The sequence below is a fragment of the Micromys minutus genome, assembly GCF_963924665.1.
Source record: "Micromys minutus genome assembly, chromosome: 1".
In the NCBI taxonomy this organism is placed as follows: Eukaryota; Metazoa; Chordata; class Mammalia; order Rodentia; family Muridae; genus Micromys; species Micromys minutus.
The window spans coordinates 36,311,989-36,338,306 of NC_137969.1; the positions used below are offsets into that span (position 1 = coordinate 36,311,989).

Sequence of the window (26,318 nt, forward strand, 5' to 3'; positions counted from 1 at the left end):
AAGTCCCAAGAGACTGTGAGGAAAGACAGGGCATGATGAGAAACAAATGCAAAATAGAACACTAGGTCTGGCTGTGGCTAGACTAAAGCTGTTTGTTCTCTGGCTTGCCCGGTTTCTTTGACTACAAAGAAGCATTCCAATGCCCAGCCACCGGCCACTGAGTTTAAAGCTGACTTATAAATGATGCCCTCCCAGTTCCTGGATACCAACTGCCCTGATATAAATCCATGTCCATCCTGAGTGAGCATCAGCAGACTGGCAAAGTTTGTTCCACCAGAGGCTGTTGCTATCTGTTCTTAAGAAACTCTCAACCCCAAGAACATGAGCCTCCCACTGACTATACCCACAAGCACAGCTTCAGCTAAAGTCTAATGGAGTAGGAACTATTGACTGACTACATTACATCATTCTTACATGCTACTGTGCAACATTCACAGTGCATTCTCTGTGAAGCTAGATGCATTGCATTGAGCATTTGGAAAGGAAAGGTACAGATGACCAAAAGCAAGAAGGGAATGTCTGAACACAGATTTTTAGCAGTAGAGACCAGAAAGACAGATGGCCAACACATAGCTGGAAGGGAAACAAGAGGCACGTACGTTTGGGTCTCAGCTCTGAGGTCTCGGAACCAGCGCCTTCCCCAGGAAAGGTGACAGGCTCTGTCACATCTGTGTCAGGAGGAGGGTAGGGTGGGGGCGGGGGGAGCACTAACTGGGGTGGGCCCCGAGCTGTGCCTCTGGGAGGCTTTTGTGGCACCTGACGTCCAACACCTACATGGGAAGGATTCAAAGGTTAAGCCAAAGGACGTCCCATCTTTTAGCCAAGGGTATACTGCTATTGTTCACCAGACACAAAGCCAGTCACACTCAACAGCAGACTTCACACCACTCTGCACCAAATCAGCCATATCCAACACTAAATCCAACAACAAAGCATACGTATACAACCTCAGATTTTATACTGAGAAAGAGGTCATGCCCAATACCAAATTTAATACCAAACTAATTACATCCAATACTGTATCAAATACCAAAGCAGCCATGTTCAATTTCAAATCCAGCCTCAGTCCGCACAAAGGCAGCCACACAAAATGTCAAATTACAGTTCCCTCTGCATTCGACCAGCTACACCCAATATCAAAGCCATTCACCCAGCAATAAACACAAGACCTTGTCTACCAGCTCCTGCCCTCAAAAGGCTACATTATTCTTAGAAAGAAAGGGATTCTGGATTTTCTTGTCCCCACAGCCAAGTTTTGGACCAGGTAGGAGGAAGCATGGCAAACTGCCACCATCCACATCTTTTCTTTGCAATATCTCTCAATGAAGGGATGTTAGTACAATATTCAGTTTTAGACACATGCCTCACATCTCTGTTGGCATCTATGGGCACCAGCTGATCTCGCATTCAGAATGGACCTGGGTTCAGGGAATATGAGGCTTTGGTCCTTCCTGGACTGGAAATGGGGTGTTGGGTTTAGAAAATGACTTATCAAATACACATGATACTTAAAGTAGGTACTTCCAGAAACGTTTCCACAATTTCTCTCTTAAAATGGAGGTATTTATTCATAAAAAGGAGGAGAGCCTAGAGGGAGGAAAGGGCTCTCATCATAAAATAAAATAGCACAGCGTAAATGAACTGGTCATTCCATTCTTCTGAAGAATGCTTCTTTAAACAAACCTCTGTATTCTATTTATTTGTTATTTATTTGTTTAGTGTTTGTGTGTTTACACATTAGTTTATTTGTCTGTTTGTTTATTTAGCATATGTGTATTACACACACATGAGTATGGGTCTGGCGTGAATTGCAGAGGATAGATAACCTGTGAAGGTTCTCTCCATAGGTTCCAAGGATCAAACTCAAACAAGAGGCTCGGTGGCAAGAGCCTTTATCTCTAAGCCACCTCTCCATGCCTTGTTTTTTATACTGACATCATATTCCACCAGGAAGTGGGAAGAACTGGTTTAAAACACAGGTTGTTACTCCTTTGGATAACTGGTGCTCAGGATATGAAATGCCAGGCGTTATAAATGAAGTACTGACAATTAAAGTACTGGCTAAAGCAAAGATGCTGACAAACAGCCAACTCACCCTTATTAACACTTCAGAACCTGGCTGTGCAACTGCTTATGTTTGGGAGTATTGTCCCGTGGGGCCAAAGACTCTTTGTCAATGGAGAAACACCCAGGAATGGCCATGGTTGCTTCATGGCTTCAGCCAGGGCTCTGATAGAACTTTTAACCAGAGAATCTAATGCTGCAGAGTTCTAATTCCTTCTCGCAAGGGCTGGTTGTATTCCTACTACAGAGCAATGGTGGATACTAAAAGGTTTTAAAATAAAAACGAGCTTCCTGAGGCTCATGAATCTTGGATGTCCAGCCCTCAGTGCTGTCTGCCGCCATGATCTACAGCACACAAGAGTGGAGTATAATGATCTCACAGGTTACTTACTCCTTGCTTACAGGTGTCAAGACTCCATCCTGGTCCTTTTGAGTTCTCTCACACTCAACACTGGAGTTTTGCCAGTTGTATCAAAAGTGTATAAGCAAGAACTATTTTCAAATAGGAACCCAGAGGCTGACATCCAAATGCTCAGAACCAGAGGTGTTTTGGGATTTCAGATTTTTCTAATGGTAGAACATTTACATATACATGATGAGGTATCTCAGTGATGGAACTCAAGTCTAAATGTAAAATTCATTTATAAATTCATATATACCTTACGCATGGAATCGAAAGGTAATTTTATGAAATTTTAAAATAATTTTGTTCACGAAACCAAGCCTCACGGTACAGGTTTGTGGTATCATGCTGGTGTTCAAACGGTTTCAGATTCTGAAGAATTTCAGACTTTGGGCATTCAGGTTAGGAAGGCACGAATTCTATATACCATGAAAGGTCTAAGATGTCTTTCATATGACAAACACCTTTGCAAACAGCCTCTCTAGACATCCTCCAGTCAGCAACACAATCCACAGCCACTCACATGAGCCCCATTGGTCACTTTCTCTTGGGGTTTTGGGTTCTTCAAGCATAATTTATCATCCACGCCATCTTCACATCCTCCACGCTGTCCTCAGTGTCAATAAAATATTAAAAAAATCCATAGCCAGTCATGTCCAGACTTTCTTTAGCATACTTATTTTTTGGTTAATGTAATTAACAAGAATGCCACTGCCAGGGTTAACAAGAGTGAGTTCAAGCAGGCATCCCAAACATGCATACAGCAGGCCGTGTTCGCTCACCTACTGTGCTCTTCCTGTTCTCTTCCTTATCTTGCTTGCGGTAAGGAACCACAGGACTCGGTGGTGGCAGCTGTGGTGGAGGAGGAGCTGGCGCCCTTCTCTTCTTCTTCTGAAGATCAGCCTGTGAGCTGAGGGAGGTCTAGGAAGCACAAGAAAGGACAGCAAGGATTAGCTGGTCTGAAAAAAGGATTAGTTGGTCTGTAAGGGGCAAACCACACATGGAATGCATGCCCCTCAGAAGCAGAATCTGGGTGGCATGGCCATAAAAGGAGAGCTGTCACAGTGCCTGTCCAATTACGCTCCTCTCAAGCAGCTGTGGTCTTTCATGCTTTGGTGTAGACCTGAAGTAGCAGAGAGATGCTTCCAAATTCCCTAGCTCCCTATGTTTTTGCAAGAAATGCCTATTTTCTAGGCATTTTTGGAGATTTGCAGACTCCCCTAGCATATGAATGAGAAAATGAATCTTGTCCTTACTGAAGAACAAAGAGTTAACTTACTCATTCTGAAATAGGAGAGGTCTGTGTAGATGGAAGCTCGAGTCCCTTTCTGCCTCTTCCTGTAGACATCCCAGAACAACCAGGACAACACAAGTCACATTCTGCCTACTCTGTATCTAGGCTCATAGTGAAGCATCTCTATATGGGGCCTTTAGACCAAAATTTGGGATATCAGTTTCCCATCTAGAACAGATTTCCAGCGATGCCTCAGAGACAGTGACAATGGAATTCTAACACTACCAGCAGCTTGGGTAGGAATCCCTGCTGAAAGTAAAATCTGTTTTTGTCTGTGATCCACTGATTGCAGCTTTTCCTGTCCTCATAGCAGTCATGGTTAAAACTTGTTCATGTCACTTGATTGGGGTTCATTGGAAAGAAAGGACACAGGTGCAGAGCATGACTCCGCTCTTCCTGTCTCTAGTTCCTCATAGCCAAGTCCTGTCCAACCATCACTCCACCTTCCCAGGGCTGGAGCCTATGCACACTGACATCTGCTAGGAGCAGGTGTGATCTGGGTGCTCTCTGGTTCAGTAATTTAAGCTTCATGAGTACTACAACATAAAATGATACAGCACTAAGTTACAATAATCCCCCTTTTGTGACGAGAAGTGTACAGATATGTCTGTAAAACATATACATTTTAACAGTAATATGTACTTATAGCAAAATATTCAATCCTCTGTGGTGAAACAGTGAATTTGTATGGCAACAAAAGGTAGAAAAATAACACTTTGTTTAGATCAAGTACTAACTATAGGCATATCCTGTTTTTGCTAATTTTTAATTTTTTCTCTTCTAAAAGTGCTTTTATTTCCTGTTATTGTAATATACCAAAACAATCTCTTCATGTTTTCAAAATTCTTTGCTATATTTTGCATAAGAAGACGGCCAAACATAAACTCAAACAACCCTTCGAAACTCAGCTATCGACAAGTCTTACGTTCGACTTCCACTCCAGCACCGTGCACGGAAAACATTGTCCTTTAGAAGTCACCATTTTGCCAAAAAGGACAGTTCCTATGCTGTCTTTTACATGTGCTACAGTCCCGACTTTCTTCTCCAGAAGACAGGGACTCGATCCTTACATACACAAGGAGAGGGTTGAATTTTCTTCTTCATTATGACCCCAAAATTGCAACCTGAGACTTCGACCATCACCCACTCTCTGGCCCCTCAATAGTTCATTCTCATCAACAGGTTCAGTTTCTATTACCTCAAGGCAACGATGCTCCAAAATTAAACAGAAAATAAAAAATTGTTAAGTTTTGCCCCACACCCAGCCCTGAAGAGGCTCCACAGCACCCTCCTGTGTCCTGCCTGGGGAACTGACGTACTTAAATCACTCTTCCTAGCTGAACTTCCAAGAAGTTCACCTTTCCTGCTCTGCAGATTTCCTGTTTTTGGAACAAGCTGTTCCTGAAGATTTTTGAGACTTTGAACCTAGAACCATTGGGATCTTAAAAGGTCTTGATCCTATTACACCTTACACGGGTACTGAGGAAAAATAAACCATTACAAAATACCGGAAACATCCAGGCCTGGCTGCTCCTAGTCTGCCGTGGGATACAGTCCACAAGATCCCTGCTACCGTGTGCACCGATATCTCATGCTGTGGTGCTCTTTTCTGAAGCATTTATTTTCCCGAAGCCATGCAGAATGTTCTAGTTCTGCTTTTCGGCTTTGTCTTACTTTTATTCCATTTTTGCTCTCTGAACAGAGAGGAAATCAGTCAAACATGAAGGATCATGAACCAATTATCCATTTATTTTTCTCTAGTGTTCCTGTCTCTTTCTCGGAAATTTCCATTATTCGACTGCCCGGCTTTCTTGAGTGTGGAAGTATGCTGCAGCATATTTAATTTCCAAGATTTCTACATATTTTAAAATCAGCAATATGGTCTTACATTTTGAGTATATCTTCTCTCATTTTCTTCTTATACTACAATATTTTTATCTTCATCATTTTAAACTTTATACGTTGTATTTTCCTGTAAGTCTCTCTTCCTCTACCTTTACTCCCCCATCTATCTCTGATAATCTCATTTTAACCTGTCTTCCAATATTTGTCCTTTTTGGATGACCACTTGTATTGTTTTGATACAGGGAGTCTATTCACATACTTACAAGATACCCTGGAGCATCTGGACAGAAACGTGGTTAGCAGACAGGAAAGAGCTCCCCATATCTACGTCTGCAGATTTCTCTCCCATGTCTGCCCTCCCCATACAGAATGGCTATCAGCTGACCTTCCTAAAGGTGAGCCCTCCTCAGGGTGCAGAGTGCAGAGTGAAACAGGAGGAAAAGGCTCCGTCTTAGAGGACGTGAAGCATGGTGTGTCTGGTCTTGATTTATCATGTCTGATGTGTGGAGCCACCTGACTGCAGTTGGGAGCATGGCTGCCTGGGAAAAGGAGTCACATGGTTGTCCTGCTCAGACTTGCAACTGCTGCTCATTCTCTACTCTGGGCTGCAGTGAAGTCTGCCCCAGATTTGGTCCCCTAGTGGGTTCTGGGCCTGTCTGAGGCCCGTCCTAGCCCTAGGAGTCAATGTTTACCTGCCCCCCCCCACTCTGCCAGGCATTTTCCACAGCACCTCCTGAAAACTCCCATCACTTTACCCATTATTTACAGTTCTTTATAAACAGTATTAAAATGTATTCACTTTAATGGGGATTCAAATGGAGAGACTCTGATTTGCTTTATAAATCATATTTTTCTATTTACTGAAGAATAGTTGATAAGTTGCATATATTTGGGGTGCTGGAGTTGATAGTTTGTTACATTATAAAACAATCATAAGCTACTTATTATATCTGTACACTCACATGCTTACTGTTATTTATATGTTCATATTCTCTCTTTCTTCCTCCCTCCATCCTCTTATCCTATATGTAAACTTTCAAGCATTTTCTCAAGCTACTGTTACTCAGCTGGAGAAATGAGGCATCAGGAACTAAGGTCCATTTGCCTTTAGTTAAATACTAAGAATATGTTTTGATTATTAAAAACTACATTTCTTAGAAGACTCTCAAGTTTTTTCCCAACATTTATCTTTTCCTTTCATCTTCAAGATTTTCATTAAGCCCATTTATTTCAGATTTTTTGAGTAAAGATGTAAAGACCACAGAGTCCAAAATTATGTATCCCAACTTAAAAAATCCTTTGCAACAGTAAGATGTAAGAATACGAAGCCCTGGGCCTAGTTCTATAGAAGCAGTGACTTAACATCCACCTGCAAAGCTTCAATGAGATGCTTGTGATCAGCTAGGAAGTCACAGCACCCAGACCACTCAAGCAGGAGCAGCCACTTGCATGTGAGTAAGAAAGCCAACTCATTTCAAGTACCACATCCCTTCCCCCAAGGCCAGCACAACTCACACCTCCCTTGGGAGGAAGGAGAAGGAATCATAAGGGCACTTTCCAGATTTTAAGAGGGGTTGCCTGGGCAGGGACTGGATCTGTCCAGAGTGACAGGAGAGCTCTTAGGGAGCCGATGTCATTTGATGTGGGTAGATGGCAGGAACAGAAGAGAGAAGAATTTAAACGTTGGTTGATCCAGAGCTCATAGGATCTGGCATTGCCACTGATGGAGGCTTCTGCAGCACGGCACAATCGGAAGTAAGTACCAGCTTATGGATTATATTATAGGGGGCATTACAAGAGTGGGAAGGGATTGTAATGCTTTAGATTTCTGCATTGGCTTGCATGATTGAGTGGTTTTGGTCACATTTAACTGGAAGTGTGGGAGTTATCCAGACCAAGGGAGCCTAGAGACTGGTTGTAATGTCAGAGTCCTGCAGTACCATGGACAAACAGCAGAGGGAGGAAGAAATTATATATACTTAAAAAAGAAAAAATTGTAATCATTCTGTCGGTCTGGGAGCAATCACATGAAGCCAGAGAAGATACAAAAAACAAAAAACAAAAAAACAAAAAGAAAAACACAGGCAAAGTTTGAGCTGTCCCAAAATCTGCAGATGGACCTACAACCCTGATGCATTCATGAAATGCTATGCTTTAAAGTCTGGGAGAATGTGTAGGTTTTTGTTGTTGGTTGGTTGTTTTGATTTTCTCTTTTTCAGATGTACAGTTTACAATAACAAATAAAAATAAAAAATACACCAAAAGGTCAGAAAACTGTGCCCTGAGAAAAGTGGCTAGTTAAATCTCTGGACAATAGCCCTAAAAATATATATGGAAGCTGAAGATCTAAAAAAATTCAAAGCAATTACCTTGCCAGAGCAAGCAACAAGAGGAAAATTATGTGAGCATGTTAGAGCTGAACACAAAGTAAAGAGCCAGGACAAAGAGGGAAGGCATGGGGTCTGGAGAACAGGCGAAGCTGGACGCCACTGAAGCTTTACTTAGCAAACCTCATCAAAGAGAATAGCAACTCTGCAAATCTAAAGACATATCACTAGAAATTAGTGAGTCAGAGGACTTTAGGGAGTGATGTACAAATTACAGAACTCTCAGAAAAAGAAAGATAGGAAAGGGGTGGACACTGGCTTATCTGGAGAAATAATCATCAAAATTGCACTACATAAAACTAAAGGTAGATCAAAGGATTCCAACAGAAATAAACCCAAAGTAAAAAAGATGAAAGACACCCTGTAAGAAAATCATCCAAAGGTAAAGCCAGAGAGAATTGACTCAGAGTATCAAGAAAAGACTGCTAAATGCTAGACAGGAACAGATCGTGACGTGAGCGCTTGCTTCTCAGGAGAACCTTGGTAGACCAGAAGTTGTGGGATGGTTGTGTCCAAAGCTGTGCGGAAAAAACAGAACAGCAACCAAGAACCCACTGACAAAACCATCTGCTAAAAATAGGGATCTAAAACAATAACTGCCCAGACGAAGGTCACAGAGCTCTCAGCATATTTTGTTCAAACACTTCCATATTTTCAGGTATTACTTCGAGGTCTTTAGATCCATCTTGTGCTAATTTTGTGCATGGGCTGAGATAAAGGTCAAATTTCATTCTTTTACACACGAAAGTCCAGTTTCCTGAGCCTAATTTATTGAAGAAACTCTTACTCACTGGGCTCACTTGGTGGCTTTATTGAAAGTCAGGTGACTGTAAACTGGTGAGTGTATTTCTGACCTTTCTGTCCTGTCTCATTCACCAATCTAGTTTGATATTATCTGTCTGTTGATGCTTTGATTATAATAGTTTTATAACACACTACACTGTACTTTGAAATCCTGGCTGTTTGTTTCTTTTTTCTTTCTCCCCCCTCATGGGGCTTGGTTTATTTGGGCTCTTTTTGTAGTTCTTTGTGAAATGTAGGATTGCTTCTTCTGTCTCTGTGAAAAACAACTTTGGAATTTTGATTTATTGAATCTCTTATAAATATTAGTAACACTAATACTTTTAATATCTAAACATTGAAAATATTTTTGTTTACTTGAGTCTTACTCAGTTTTTACTGCCAATGTTTTGATTTTTGCTCTCCTTGGTTAAGGTTACAAAAGCAAAAGGAAACAAATATGCCCAGATCAAACAAAAGGACATCTACATAACAGAGTCGGGGGGAGGGAGACCAGAAATGCAGAAATGGGTTGGGAGAAATGCTTGAAACCATAAACCCAATCCAATATCCAATACAGGGACAAAAATATAAACCACACAAGGAATTTTAACAATAGTGCACTAAACTCATTTAAACAATGACCAGAGGGTCTGAACACATGGTCAAAAGAAACCAGGAATAGTGAGTCCTATCTGTAACCTGAGTGTTCAGTAGGCCAAAGTAGAATTGCAACAAGTCTGATCCCAAATAGGTTGCAGTGTGAACCCCCTACTATGAAGAGAAAAAAAAAAACAGTTCCTTTTTTGTATATCAACAGATATCATAAAACTGGTCAACAAGTCAAATTATCGAGGAAATAACAATGGAAACCACAATACCTCACCACACCTATTACAATGGTGATTATTTTGAACGATGATAAAAGAACTTGGGGAGGATATGGAAAACAGAAACACTGCCATGGCTGGAAGGAATCTGAATTAGTAATCATCCCCAAGAAAGAGCATGAAGGCTCATCAAATAGGAGCACATGATACAGCCCCTCTCGGTCAGGTTACAAATGCAGAGGCTAGACACGTGTGAGCTAAAGGGCTATTTGCTCCCTCATGTTACTTTCAAGAGTTCACACTGCATCCATAAAGGCACACAACTGCTATTTATTTAAAGTAAATAAATACTTAAACCAGTTGTTCTCAACCTGTGGTTCCTGATCCCTTTGAGGGTTGCATATCAAATGTTCACATTATGATTCTTAAGAGGAGCAACATCAGGGTTATAAAGTAACAATGAAAATCACTTTACGTTGGAGGCATCACACTAAAGGGTCACAGCACTAGGAAGGCTGAGAAGCACTGCTTTCATTGGAGGAGGAAGAAAAGACTTTACCAGATGAAAATACGCTGAGTGTACCAATCGTCTTACCTCCACACGTACACTGGAAACATGCTTTCTTACTTGAGATAAAAAAAATAGCAGTAGTAAGTTTGAGAATATATTAAAAACTTATTGGGGCCATTTGTGTGAATTTTATTTTGTATCTGGTTTTCTGGAGCTAAAGAATCAGCTGTAATTAACAAGAGATTGATTAACACCACTGTAGTAAAAACTTAGTTTTACTGGAATAATTAATTCTCATCAGCCGAGGCTGAGAAATCAGCTCCAACTAAGAGATCAGCTTCATTACGATCAAATCTTCTGGGAGTGTTTGTCTACTGGTCCAGAGAGGACCAAAGTATCTCATGCAACCAACTGAACTTGCTATTAGCATTGTCCAGGTGGTGCTGGGTTTGAAGGCATGAAGGGTCATGAGAGCAGCTGAGGCTTAACACTGTGAGAGGCCAAGAGAGGCTGTGCAGCCTCTGCTTCAGGAGGTGCTCTAAGGGCCACGTAGAGAGGATGAGGTTTGACATCAAGTAGCATCTTAAAGAGAGCCCAGGAGAAGCTATCGGTGAAGGCACAACCCAGATGCAGGGTTTTGCATATGCAGAAGGCACAACTCCAGAATTTTGCAGATGGCAGTACCACGGGGCAAAGGGCAGCAGCAGCAATGACAGGGAGCCAGTCTGAGCCATGTTCCTGCCTTGAGTTCTAGGCCTGCCTATAATGTGGAAGTTAAAAATGAAAGAAACCCTTTCCTTCCAAGTGTCATTTGGTCATGGTTTTATCCCAATTATAGAAATACTAACTGTAAGACACTAGAAAACTAGAAAGGTGTCTTCTTTTGGAGGAGGTGGGGGAGGTACTTGTTAAGGGGAGAAGAGTAGTAAATTGTAATTACGATGAAAGTAGACAGTGGGAATACTGGGGTTGGAAGGCTGAAGAAGAAATGGATGAGGGGCTAAAAAAGAAGTGGGACGGGGAGGTTAACATAAGGGACGGGTATATGAAAAACCACATGAGAGCCTACAATCTTACAACCCAATTAAAATGATAACTGAAAGGATGGTGAAATAGACGTGATCAAAAAGAAAATGCAAGACTGGCAATAAAATAATCAAGTGGGGAGGGGGAAGAAAGGGGTCTGAGGAAGAGGAGAAAACAGTGGACAGGTTAGCCAAAACTACAGATACATGAAATGGTTTAGGTAAATTCCTTAGTAAAGCTAATTTCAAAATATAACTTAAAAGGGGTTGTGGGAAGGAATGGAATCACCCTGCACAGGTGGATAATACCACTCCCCAAAGACTTAGATTAGGTAATGAAAATCACAGTGCAAGGAATGGGGTACCTCCCTAGGAGTTACTACTGGTCAATGAGATCCCAGAGGCCTCCAAAACAACAAAGGCTATATAGTAAGGCTCTATTGGGGATGACACCGCACACTGTGGCTAAAGAAAATGAAGAAATCAACCTCAAACTGATGTCAAAATATGCATGCTACCTAGCTTTCGTAATACTGGAAGGTGCCATGCAGACTGCTGGAGGAAAGGAGGTAACTATGCTCTTAGCCGATACTGACCTATCAGGCAAGATGTGTCCACTCATGCATATCATGGTGTGCAGGATATTGGCCAATCAACCACATTCTGGTTGGATTTGAAGACTACCCCAGAAAAGACCATGCCTGGGTCTGTAATTCTGATAAGAGAAAGCCCATAGCTTGTCGTCACAGGTTAGTGCAGAAACTGCTACTGTTACTTTGCTAAATGGCCATGTTATCGAATTGCCATAGAAATACTTATGTTTATACTAACAGACCTGGGCTGCTCTCGATCTCAACCTCAGTCAGAGAAGCTTTTTTCTGCCATGGTCTAAGGACTTAGTCAAAGGACTAAGAAGTGATGACTGAGTGCTCAGGTTTGAATGTAACGTATTTCTCAACCTACCACTTCTCCGAATCCCCAACAAGGTACAGGGAAAATAAGAACTGAAAGATGGGGAGCAGTGCTAAAAAATGCCAACTTCTGACTCAACAAGTCTATCCTACCCCTGAGCTCACACCAGCCGTGGCCTGGTCCACAGGTCTTGCCCATGATGACATGATCAGCCCAACTAACACTTGGGAACTGCTAGGGGAGTACTCTCTAAATCTCTCTCCTTTCTGGGATGCAGTTGGCAGTTGACAGCTGTAGGAGGGGGGAGAATTCTTCTTCTCTATTTTTTTTTAATGTACAGGCACTGGAATGTTTCCCATGCTCCAGTGGATGGCCCCACGCCCAAGAACATATGGTCAGCACTAATGGGACTTAGCAGGTTATCAGCAAAACAAAACATGAAGTTGGAAGCAGGCCATGTAAGGGAGAATTTATGGGGAGTTGGAGGACAGAAATAAGAAAATAAATGACAGTGTTTCATTGTATATATGAATAAAATTCTCAAGAACAGTAATACTAATATTAAACAATGCAAAAATAATAAAAAATGTATGGGTGCTCCTCAAGTAATTAACATATAATTGCTGTGTAATCCATGCTTTTAATTTTGTGTATATATTAAAATATACAAATAGGATTGAAGTAAGATTTCAAATAAATATGTGGATATCCATTATTGAATTGCTGCTCCAAAGAGCCAAGACTCATGGGTAACCTAAATTTCTGAAGTTGATTGTATGTATGAAAAGCACATTCAGTCTTAATAAACAAAGAAACTTTAAAGCATGTTACAATATAAATAAACCTTTGGAAAATTTTGTAAAGTGGACTATGCCAGTCATAAAAACATAATGCATAATTCCATTTACATGGGACATCTCACGGCCAAAACTCTAAAGCACAGAAAGTAGAATAGTGGTCGCTGAGGGTACAGAGCATACAGAAGAAGAGCTGGCCTGGTTATAAAGTATAGCTATCCTAGATAAAAAGTTTGAGAGATCTGTATATGGTGTGTATACCTAAATTTTGTACAATGCTACATTTATTCATTTTTTTCTAATTTTATGTGTATGCATCTGCTTGTCTGTTTATACAGCATGTTCATGAAGGTGGCTGGGGAAGCCAGAAGAGAGCGTGTGATCTCTTGGAACTGGACTTACAGGGAGCTGTCAGCTGCCTGATATGGGTGCTGGAAATAAGTTTGTGGGTCTTCTGTAAAAGCAGAACACTCTTGCCAGCCAAGCCTCACTAATGCATACTTATGAGGAAGAACGGGGTTCCCAATGGAGGAGTTAGAGAAAGGACTGAGGGGTTTGAACCTCATTAGAAGAACAACAATATCAACCAACCAGACCATCCAGAGCTCCCAGGGACTAAATCACCATCCAAAGAGTACACATGGAGGATCCCATGGCTCCGGCTGCATATGTAGCAGAGGATGGCCTTCCAGGGCTTTGATGGGAAAAGAGGCCCTTGGTCTGTCAAGGCTCCATACTCCAGTATATGGGAATGCCAGGGCGGGGAGGCAGGAGTGAGTGAGTGGGTGGGTGGAGGAGCACCCTTATAGAAGCAGGGGAAGGAGGGATGGAATAGGGGGTTTCTGGAAAGGAAACGGGGAAAGGGAATAATATATGAAATATAAATTTTTAAAAATCCAATAAAAGAAAAAAAAGAGTAATGAAGATTATACTGTGTGCTTTTGTTTCTATCACAAAAATAACATAAAGAATCCTTATTAGATAGTTAGCTTACAATGAGTTTGTAAAATAACACCAGCATATTTTCAAATAAATGGATAGCAAACCTTGCAATGTGTCTGCAATCATCAACTATAGTACGATATTCTAAATTCTAAGGCACTTCTAGATCTGCATGGCATTGGTGGTATGGTGAGCCACCAAGCAGTCTGGAACTGCAGTTTCCTTGGACCCATTGAGTGAGAAATTCTTAGGTAATCGGCCTTTGGCAGTAATTCGGTTTTCCACTGAAGTTGCTGCTGCTAACATTGAAAGTTTTTTTGACAAGAATTATTCCTCTAGGCTTAAGTGATTGTTCAACACTGTGGGTTTGCCTACCTATACTATTTTCTAGCCTATATGTTCTAATATTTCCTTCATGGGTTTTATTTTGAGATCGGGTCCCTCTGTAGCTTGGGCTGCCTAGAACTCTGTATATGTGAATCCACTGTTGTTATCCTCCTGCATCAACTTCAAGAGTCCTAGAATGATATGGAAGAGCAACCATGTCCTGCTTCTCAACCACTTTGTCCAACGCATAACCATGCCATTATTTCACTCATGTCTTCAGCTAGTCAGGAAGAAGCTGCTGAGTCACTGCTCTGTTACTCAATCTACAACAGACACATGATGCAGAATCTGCTGAGTCACTGCTCTGTTACTCAAGCTACAACAGACATAATGATGCAGAATCTGCTGAGTCATTGCTCTGTTACTCAATCTACAACAGACACAATGATTCAGCATCTGCTGAGTCATTGCTCTGTTACTCATTCTACAACAGACACAATGATGCAGAATCTGCTAAGTCATTGCTATGTTACTCAATCTATAGCAGACACAATGATGCAGAATTTGCTGAGTCATTGCTCCATGACTGAATCTATAATAGACACAATGATGCAGAATCTCCACCCTCAACAGGTTCAAGGTGGAGGGAAGGTAATTCTATAATGTGTATATTTAGGGGTGACTAAGTAAGTCATAGTCTCCTAGGTGGGAAATGCTGCCCTGAACTGTGATTTGGGGTATAATTTTTTTCCCTGTAATTCATACTGGTAAACACAAGGTCTGTATGCTCCCAGTGATGTCTGTATAGTAACATATTCTAGAATTCTGCTGCACAGCCACAATAAGTTAGAATTAATTAGGAGAAGGGACCAGGAAAACAATTCAGGCGTATCTAATTTGGAAAAGCAATTTCACCTGCTGAAAGATAGTTGCAGCTTCCTCCTAATTTCAGATTTGGAGAAGCATTAAAGTCTGGAGCCTCTGCCAAAACTGCCTCACGCCACCACTGAAATGCTTCTGTAGAGCCAATCACACCCACTCAGCTAGCACTTGTGGAACAGCAGGTGCCTTCCACTCGTACTAAGCTAATTAAGACACTGTGCTCGCAAAGGAGGTCTGAGGCCCTCAATAACAAAGATAAGTCCTCATGGGAAAAATAGTTTTCCTTGAAGCTTTTAGAGGTTTAACATGCTCAAAGACTTTCAGAAGAAAGGTTTATAAATTTCAAGAAAACGGGAACAATGGCAGCCACAAACATTTATGAGACATTTATTGAAGTTGTCAAGTGTATCTCTTATGACTCTCTCAAGACCCTTTCTGAAGAGACAGTTACTTTAAAAATATTTAACACTATTTTGTGTACATACGGTATAAAATGTGTATGCCATGGAGTACCTATAGAGATTAAATAAAAGGATACCTATAGTAGAGGTGTTTTTCTCTCTACCTTTAAGTAAGTTCTGGGGCATAAATTCAGGTCATCAGGCTTGGGTCATAAGTATTTTACCTGCTGAGCTATCTCACCAGCCCAATACTTTAATTTACAGAGAGGGAAAGTAAGGCGAATGGGAGATAACTTTGCTTTTCTTTGACAGCTAAGTAGTGAGCAACACTGTTATTCAGTCTCTAAAGGACACAAAACAGTATCTCTTAAGCTCTTTCTTTATATTGGCCTCCTGGCCAGGGGTCAATGACTCAGGAAAAGCAGCTGCAGCTTGAGTGGAAACCTGTCACCCAGTAATGTGGCAAGTGACTATGAGCCACTAAAGTTCATAATGTTTCATGTGACTAGACACTATATAAACCAGTTTATGCTTGAATTTTTTTTTTGGTTTAGAGACACTTAAAAATCTAATAATCTCATTAAGGCACCTTTTAAGGAATGCACAACACAAACCCCAGCTCTAATTGTTCTCTGGAGCACGTTCCTCTCCTCTTTGGAACCAGGAACTGTACCTTGTAACACACTGAATGCTTTGCATCTTCCCTACCGGCTCATACGTTGAAAACCTCAGCTCTAATGTGATGGCATTAGGCTGGTGTGAGATGAGGATTTTAGGGGTCACTATGTCATGGTGTTGGACTGCATCAGTGCCCTTTTTAAAGCTTCTGATCCCATGCTCTCTAGATAATGTACCAGCTAAGGACATCAGATTTTAAGTCTGTGATCCCTGGACCTCAGACATTCTAGCTTTCAGAATTATAAGAAAACACAATGCCTGTGGTCCAAGTGCATTTGATACTACAGCCTAAAGAGCACTGGGCTGCTCTGTCTTAGAAAGCATTTGCTCCCTTGGGGCTCTTTGGTTACTTAGTTTCTTAATCTCATTGTGTCAATTATAAGTCCTACCAGACTCAAGGTCAGAAGCATTTCAGAATAGATGTTAATTAAAAGATGATAAGTATAAATTTTCACTGAGACATGTGGCTTCATGCTTCTCACCTTGACAACCCCCCCCACACACACACACATTGCCAGGGTATGGCATGCTATAGAAACTTTAGGCAAAGTAATTAAAAACACATATGTTGCCTTCTGTGAGACTTTGTAGCTTTCATCTCTACACAGGTATCCTGGTGGTCTGAGTAAGAATGGCACATATATAATATTATATGAATAATTACCATTTGTGTGTATAGACAAACACTTTGCTCACACACTTACAAGATAGCCATTGCATATAATTTCCTTTAACTGTTCTTCTATTCCTAAGATTATATGCATAAACATTATGAGCCAGAACATCCAAGGAAAGCCTGACAGGGGATGAGTGCTTGGCACAAAGGTAAGCCAGGCTGCCCAAATTAGAGGTCTGTATCTACTGGCCAAACAACATTGAATAAGTCACACACAAAAACCTCTTTTAAAATCAGGACAGAAACAGTACCTGCCTCCCCTGGTCCCCATGAGGACCAGACAGGAGTACAGGAAACACAGAGAACAGAGACCTCTTGGGGCAGTTAATACAAACTTCTTAATCTCCTTAGCTCTTCAGTATCCAAGAGCAGCCAGCCTGGTGGGAACATGGATATTCACAGGCACCTCTACATCAGATCTGCACTGCCGTGAGTCAGGATTCCTCAGGGAACACAGGTTTTAAGAGCCAAGTATTTCTCTCTATTTTGGTTACCAGAGCTTAAACACATTAATAATACTATGCTATTGGAAAAGAAGCTGTGTACCATTGCTTTCTGTACTGGTCTCTATTTGCTCTAAAGAGAAGCTTCTTTGATAAGGAGTAATAGCTACACTTTTCTGTAGGTATAAGGATAAAAGTGTAGGTCTAGCAAGATGGCAACAGTGGATTCTCTTCTAAAACCCACAGCCTCACTAGCTCTGGAAAGTTGGCTAGGCCTCTAATACCAGTGGGCCATAGGTCCAAGTAGATAGCTGTTGTTTACCATCAATATGTGTATGTGGGAGCCACTTCTTGCCCTTTATGGCTATCCTGACATTTCAGGCATTTTGTAGTTCACAGGTATCATAACTGTAGAGGGTTATGAATTATTTCCTTCTCTTAGCAGCCTGCAGACATTTTCTGATACCATAAAAGCTATGCCACAGGAAAGAGGTTGTCAGGTTAGAGTGAGCTCTAATCGTCTAGGTTCTGTGCCCTAAATATGTGGTGTCTTCAGTAGTTGATGTTTACCTTCATCCTCTCTGAGGGAACTAAGGACAACTAAAATGGTTTATATTGTTTATGTTTTAGAAGTTGGAACTACCCTGATCAACCATTGGACAGGAAGTTTCTACACTCCAGGGTGGGCCCCAGATGCAGCAGTAAGAGGTCAACATAAATTAAACTCAGTGGTGTTTTAGAGGGATTTGGTATTGTTTCACACTGTTTACATTGGGCTTTCTTTTTTTTTTTTTTTAAGTTGTCTTTTGTTTGTATGTTACGGTTTATGGTTTTTGTATTTGTTTTTATGTTTTTGTTTTGTTTTGTTTTGTGTGTGTGTGTGTGTGTGTGTGTGTGTGTGTGTGTGTATGTGTGTGTGTGTGTGTGTGTGTGTGTGTGTGTGTGTGTGTGTGTTTGTGTGTGTGTGAGTGTGATGTGATTCATTTAAATTCTGCTTTTATTTGTTGTTTCCTAAAGAAAGAGATGAGAAGATGTAGAGTTGAGCAGGTGGGGAGTTGGGAGAATATAATGGATGGAGGAAAGTAGCTTCAACTTAAAAAGAGGGTTTTTTGTTCATGGCCCTAAAGTTTTTGGTAGTCTATGGTTCTCGTTGGGAGCACTGCCAACCCAGGGGCAGAACTTCCTTTCTCTAAGACCTGCCCCACAGAATCTGTCTCCATCTCTCTGTTCCTCTCTCTCTCTCTCTCTCATAGCCACACACACACACACACACACACACACACACACACACACACACGCACACACACACAGTGTCTAGGGGCTTTTGTACCTCCTTCTCTTTTAGTATCCTTCCTCCCAAAGTCAGAGTCTTGCTCTGCCTCCCCATTTCCCATTTCCCAGTCCATAAGCCCCAATGGATACATTGGATACATCTGTACTACAGCTGCTGCATCCACAATTGATGGAAAATCACAGAAGAGACCAGAAGTCTGCTGCAAAACAGTCTCCTAGCAACGGCTGTGTAAAGAAGAAGCGAACAAGTGCAGTATCAATAGACATGCTAACTTAGAAGGGAAGATTTCTCTCTGGGCTCCTTAGACAAGAACTACAAGCAACTAATGATGGCTCATGGAGGAGAGTTAGTCTTTCTCAGGGACAAGTCCCTAGTTGGTTATTTATATATTTTTGCATATCCATAGATAAATACATGTACTAATGATTTTTAAAAGAGCTTATCAATTTAAGAAAATGGGAAACATGAAAAGAATATGGGGGAGAGGACTTTGAAGAGACTGAAAGCAAGGTGTAAGGAAAAAGTGTTATCATCATACTTTAATTAAAAGTGCATTTAAAAAGAGAGAAAATCTCTCTAAAAGACACACAAGGTTGGAACCAGTCTGCCTGGGCTGTGACCTACTTTTATGTGTCTTGGTTTCCTCATTTTAAGTGGGATCATGACAGCACTCACCCCACAGAGCTAATGTAAGAATTAATGAGTACTCAGAAAGGTCCCTGCTGCAGAGGCTGTTAGAAAAATGCTAGATATGTGCATGTTAAATAAATGGGAAGCTGGCTAAATGTCATGAAAGAAACAGTGTCTGAAACAGACATGTAGGCTCTGTGTTTTATAGGTAAGAAAAGAGGGGCTGGAAGATAGAGCAAGGCTACATTATCCATCCTGATGAGCAAGGATAATAGACCCAACTTCTCCTTACTGAACTCCTACTGTGTACCAAGGCAAGATCTGTGCTCAAGACTTGCCTATGAGTCACTATTGCGTACAGTCATTACACAGACCCTAAGAAGTGATGTGGCTGTAATTTTTACTGTGTCAACAAAGAAAAAAAAGCTCAGAAGGGTCCAGAAAGCCACTGGGAGATTTGAGCAGGGGTGTAGCAGGACAGCCTGTTCTTCACACATGGCAGTGTGTGTTTGACCAAGTGAGAAAGTGGTAGAGCAGTATGCATTCAGCTAATCAAAAAGTCTCCCATTCTATGTCAGAATAAAGGAGTCTGTAGTCAACCCACTACCCTGGAATACTTCCTGGCCTGCAGGATGGTCACAAAGTACTGGTTGAATGAGTGCTGTTGCCAAAGCAATGCTACTTTTTGGATGGATGCATTCAATCCTTGACTTTATGATTACTATATGTGAAAGCTGAAACAGACACTGAGAATGAGGCAAGATCAAGTAGGACAGGACTTACGGTCCTAGGTATTATGGTCCTGATGAGTCAGAGTGATAGCAAAAACTTCAAAGGACATTGGATATCTTGAATTACCTGTGTTTCCTCCATGCACAGTACAGGAGTTGGCATAGCATTATGGGATGTTGGCTGAGTGAACTGATGAACATGGTTCTATGCTGCTGGAAGGGACCAAGAGCAGAGGTTTGGAGGAAGATGATGAAGAACTGGCACAGGGAAGTAGCAGTCTCCTAGGAGACGGGATGGCTAGGCAAACAAGGATTCAGATGGGGGAGGCTGGACACCTCTGTCATGGCAGCAGGAGGTGTAGAGAAGAGGGGTGGGTATGCTAGTGAGTGGCCTAGACCATGGCAGGATGCTGGGGCGTCTTCCTCACTTTCACATTAGCACACGAAAAGCCATACACGTGTAAAGAGAAATCTCTCAGGAGACCTCAGAGGTAAAATGCTGTGGTTCAGGACTGCTGACAGCCGAACAAGCTTTTGACTTGGGGCCACCCTAATCTGTTGGATTGGGCTGCTGTGTCCCCTAGAAAGCTGTTCAAAGACTATAAGCACAGACAGTACATCTGGGGCTTCTCAACAAATGCAGAGGTTATGCAAGAGCCCAGCCAAGTATTTACTTCAGGGAAGGAAGGGAAGAAAGAAGTGGGAAAAATAAAGTGAATTTCAAAGTCTTAATATGTTGAGTCATAGGACATAATAAGGAAAGAAGAATTCTTTGAATAATTTTGTTAGTGGTTATATATATTTATGGAAGCTGTAGTTTTCTGGAGTGAACTTCTCCTCAGAACTTGCCTGTTCTGCCGAGCCATGAAGGTGAGGGTGAGGGGGCTGTGTTTGCCAGGATGCCTCTATAAGTTAATATTGGCTGGTAGGAACCAAACTGAAGAGCTCTTGTGTTTTAGTTTATTTTGTTTCCCCTGGGGGCGGTGGGACAGGATGAAGAATGGGCAAAAATGTATCATCCTGATCTTTAACGTGGGAGCACCTCACCTGGCAGGGTGAGTCACAGCAAAAACGGTATTCACGCTCGTTGTCAGTGAGGCATAGCAAAGGATTCTGCAATGTAGTCATCCTTGTAGAGTCTGAATTGTATTCTTCCTATCAGAGGGTAAGCCTACACTTTATTCTTTACACTGTTGAAGGATTCAAGAGGGGCTGTTCCAGCAAAATATAAAGGATTAAACAACTACTGGGGAGGAGGAGACTGGCCAGAAGAACTGCAGAGAGAAGAGATTCTCAGGGTACAGAGCCCAGCTGCCTGCAAGCAGTGCTGAGCGCTGGTTCTAGGATTGTAACTTTTATAAGCTGTTACATGTTTTTCCATGGACACTCTAATGCCCCAGCTTTTCTGTCATTGCTGTCCTTGTACTAACCCCTTACCTGTACTGTTAGCAACACAAAGAAAACCCATTGGCCTACCATGTTGGATACCGGTGTAGTCATGAGTTTGGTATGCACTGGGTTTCTTTTTTGAGGTGACTAGGTGGGGCTTGGGGGTGGTGTGTGTGTGTGTGTGTGTGTGTGTTGCATTTCCTAAGGTCAGTCCATCATAAAGTAACTACAAACAACATCTGTGTGCACAAGCATGTCAGATGGAAATAAAATTCCAGAAGCTCTCATTTAGGAAATGGATGAGGGATGATTTCTAATTAAACTGATAAAATTATACCCTAAAGTAAGAAGTACTGAACAAAGCACACATTATCTACCTCTCCCCCAAAGGGTGTAGAAACTAAAACAAAAAAGTTATATAATCTGTTACTATTAAATGGAGGTAGTAAACTGACTGCATTGTCTTCATGCGAACTGTAGGCTCTGTAGAATATGTTGAGACTGCTTTATTTGTAGGTTCCTCTGAAAGGCTGGAAAGAGTCTAAGTGAACACTTGTGTCAATGGACGGCCCCCTTGGTTATCTATATCATATTTCCCTTTTGCATTATTTATTTACTTTATATCCTGATTGTAGCTCCCTCCTCATTCCGATCCCTCCCTCTCACAGCCTCTCCCCCCATCTCTCTCTCCCCTTCTGGTACATCAAGACACTAGAGTACTAGGCACCTCCTCTCCCACTGAGGCCAGACAAAGCAGCCTAGTTAGGGAAACAAGATCCACAGGTATGCAGCAGACTCAGGGACCACTGCCTACCTGCTACATATGTGCCAAAAGCAATCTATAGATTCAATGCAATTCCCATCAAAATTCCAACACAATCCCTTACAGACCCTTCAAAGAACAATATTCAACTTCATATGTAAAAGCAAAAATCCCAAGATTGCTAAAATAATCCTGCTCAAGAACTTCTGGAAGTATCACCATCCCTGATTCAAATCTGTATTACAGAGCAATAGTAATAAACACTGTAGGGTGTTGATTTAGAAACAGACAGGTTGGTCAAGGAAATCTAATAAAAGACCCTGAAATAAACCCACACACCTATGAACACTTCATTTTTGACAAAGAAGCCAAAACCATAGAGCAGAAAAAAGAGCATCTTCAACAACTGGTGCTGGTCTAACTGGATGTCAGGATGTAGAAGGATGCAAACAGATCCATATCTCTCACCCTGCACAGAACTCAAGTCCAAGTGAATCAACGACCTCAACATAAAACCAAATACAGTAAACCTAATAAAACAGAAAGTGGGGAATAGACTTGAATCCACTGGTACAGGAAACAATTCCTGAACAGAACACCAACGACTTAGGCTCTAATATCAACAATTAATATTAATTGGGACCTCATAAAACTGAAAAGTTTCTCTAAGGCAAAGGACACTGTAAATAGGGCAAACAGCAGCCGAGAGACTGGGTAAAGATCTTTACTAACCCTACATCTGACAAAAGGGTAATATTCTAAACATATAAAGAACCCAACAAGTCAGACACCAACAAACCAAAATTTAAAAATGAGATACAGAGCTAAACAGAATTATCAACAGGGGAATCTCAAATGGGTTCAACCCTCTCATACTATCAGGGTATAGTCCATCACGGCGGGGAAGCCACAGCGGCAGGGCTCTGAAGGAACAAACCATGTACATCTAGTCACGAGCAGAAGGGGTGGGAACATTGAAAGAACCAGATGTCAGGAAGGACTGCTGAGGAATAGTGTCTTCTGGACATAAAAAGTCCATGTCCTCATGATTTCATTGCAGGTATTGCTATTTACAAAGATCCAGTGTGGTGCCTCGAATGAAAATGTCCTACATAGGCTCATGCATTTGAATACTTGTCCCAGATTGGCAGGCCTGTTTGGGAATGGTTAGGAAGTGTGATCCTGCTGGAGGTGTGTCACCAGGAATGGGTAATGAAGTTTCAAAAGATACCATATTCCCAGGCTCACTGACTCTCTGCTTTCTACTTGTGGATCAATGTGAGCTCAGCTGTTCTGCCTCCATGCCTTTGTTCCTTTATTACAGACTAAGGGCTGAAATCACATGACCCAAATTAAGTGCTCTCCTTTATAAGTTGTCTCGGATATGGTGTTTTCTCATAGTAATAGGAAACAATTTTCCTTTCCGATTGTATAATATAGATTGAGATTACCTTATGTCCATATAATATATGGGATCCTGATTGTCCCAAGTCTGACCTATGATCTCTACTTTGCTTCTAAATGATATCTGGAACATGGGAAAGAGATAATTTTAAGATTCTCTGGAAAAGCTTCCCTATCTTAATGTCAACATATTTCTAGGGACACTTCTCGGTTTTCTGGGGTCTGCTTAAGAAAGCATGTATAGTCCAGGAATGAATAAAGAATCCTTTCAGCCACCAGAATTTCACTTAAGCTGGCAAAGAATAGATCATGTGATTGTCCCTGGCCCACAGCCGACTTCATAAACATAAGCATTTGGCAGGCTGTCAGCTTTCTTTACAATTTTATCTGTCAGCATTAAACCCAGGAGAAACTTCCAGAAGAGCTGTTTTCCTGCTTGCATTCTGACCAGCTTAGTGAGTTCTTGAGCTGCGAAGCATGGGTTCCAGAGGCAGCCATGACCACTGTGGCTATACCCGAGCTTTGTCCGCGCCCACCCTTGGCCATTCTCTCTTAAAGCTTATTTCTCTGCTAGCCACCAACTTTGTCAGTCGCCTTTAACTTTGTGTGATTTCTCTATATCACTTCTAATTGTATCTTCTTATTTAAAACATGTTCCTCATGATGCATTTTACCTTCATCTGACAATCACTTCCTTTTAACGACAGCTTTAATCTGCTAATAGCGTAATTTTGGGTGTGGGTGAAATCAAGCATCAAATTATCATTTCTCGTTGTTCACTCACTCCTCCCTCATTTGCTCCAACATGGCTTTTGTGCTTAACATTTTCATTCCCTTTTGATAATTTGGTTTAGCAACTGTACTAAGGATGACACCATACATCTTTAATTTCTACATTGTATTCAGATCAAGCAAGCTGCAGGAGGTCTGTAGTGGGTCCACAAGTCTAGAATTGTCTAGAAGGTCCCCAAATGATTTCCAGGGTAAGATCATGGCATTAAGTATTTATGTATGTAGAGATTATTTATGTGACAATGCTTTCTAGTATCTAAGCTCTCTTACATGTCTTATTAATAAACACTCTTCTTCATGTCCACAGGCTATTTTGCTTCATGGAAACAGAAGTCAGAGGTGTTGATTAAGTCCTTTTGAATGACCTGCCCAAATTTGTAAAAATACATGGATAAGAAAAGTATCTCCAAACTATTATTAGACTTGATTTCAACATGTCACTTTGCGTGTGTGTGTGTGTGTGTGTGTGTATGTGTGTGTTTAAGTACATGCACATATGTATATGTATGTGGCATGTGTATATACGATGTGGTGTGAGTTTATGTATTTAAAAATATCACAATACATGTGTAGATGCTTACGTGTTAATCCTATCCCTACACCTCCCGACATTGCACAGCATCGACTTTTGGGAAGTAAAACATACTTCCAATCTCTGCCGTCACTGAGTGTTCACTGCAGACACCTCAGCGAAGATACACTACGTGTGTTTGTGTGTGTGTGTGTGTGTGTGTGTGTGTGTGTGTGCGCACGAGAGAGAGAGAGTGGGTGTACTTGCACACACAGAAAATTAATGCACTAAATCTTGAAGTGCAAATACCAGAAAGGAATTAACATCCTTTTAAAAACTCCCATTTCTCAAAGAAGCTACAGAAGGCATGCTGACAAATGAAACAATACACAGATAGTACGCAAAAACAGTTGTAAGCTAGTTCACTTGAAAGTGCATTTCCTCTGCCTAAATAAAACCATTTTACTGTAGATTATATATTTTCCAGAAAGTGGTGAAATCATTGTTTTTAACGGAAATGAAAATCACACAGCACTCACCATCCTAATAGTTTTTATGTGAACAGCAGAGCAGTTACTACTTGGAACTCTTCTCACATTGAAAGACTTACCCACCCTTCACGTGACAGTCTTTTTCTATACATGACAGTCACCAATTACTTTCTGTCTCCATACACTGGACATCTTCTGTAAATGGCACCACATAGTATTTGTGTCTTAATGACCAGCTTATTTAAATTAGCACACTGTCCTCAGTGTTCATCTATGTTGAGCGAGCCATCAGAATCCTTCCTATTTTAAACTTAAAAGTTCATGATACAGGTACATTTTTCTACCAGGGGGTCTCTGGGTGACTCCCTCTGATTGACTACAGTGAGCAGAACGAGTGTGGAAATATTTTCTTGGATCCTTACTTTTTACTTCTCTTCCTTAAATACTAAAAGGAGGATTTCAAGATTCAATTTTTGATGTTTTGGAAAACTGGCACACTCACCCTTCACCACAGAACAGCGGTTCTCAACCTTCCTAATGCCGCTGCCCTTTAATTCAGTTTTGGAACCCCAGCCACAAGATTAGGGTTTTTGCTGCTTCATAGCTGTAATTTTGCTACTGTTATGAACTGTAAATATCTGATATGCAGGATGTCTGATGTGGGACCCCTGTGAAAAGGTTGTTCAGCCCTCAAAGGGGTCACTTCCCACAGGTTAAAAACCACTCCCAAAGATGCTAGGCCATTTCACATTCTCACTAAATGCACACAAGAATTCCAATTTATCTACATGTTCGCCATTTTGTTCTCTCTTTTCTGTGTGTTTATTTTTTTTAAATCGCAGTCCTCCCAGTAAGTATGAGTTCATACTGAGGCCTTACTGATTTGCATGTTCCTAATGGTTAGTGATACAGAACATCTGTTCACGTACTTCTTGTCCCTTTGTATATTTTCTCTGAAACATCTCTATTCAATTCGATTTCGAAATATTTTATTGTTACTCTGTTGTTGCTGAATCGTACGTTATCTAAATATTCTAAATGCTAATGCCTTGTTGGACAAATTCTTCTCAAATATCTTCTTGAGCTTCCTAGGCTGCCTCTTTGGTTTGTTAGGTG

The 26,318-nt window shown here is 41.2% G+C and overlaps 1 protein-coding gene across 3 annotated transcripts in view; it reads right to left on the reverse strand.

Moving 5' to 3' along the window:
• COBL (cordon-bleu WH2 repeat protein) overlaps window positions 1–26,318 on the reverse strand; it is a 218,838-nt gene that overhangs the window by 63,419 nt on the left and 129,101 nt on the right. For 2 of the 3 annotated variants that reach the window (XM_080914147.1, XM_080914146.1), the window contains one exon: window positions 3,250–3,388. In XM_080914147.1, the coding sequence (XP_080770273.1) occupies window positions 3,250–3,388 (139 nt within the window). Of the gene's footprint in view, window positions 1–599; window positions 771–3,249; window positions 3,389–26,318 lie in introns of all 3 variants that reach the window. The other variant, XM_080914148.1, reaches the window with a different exon arrangement.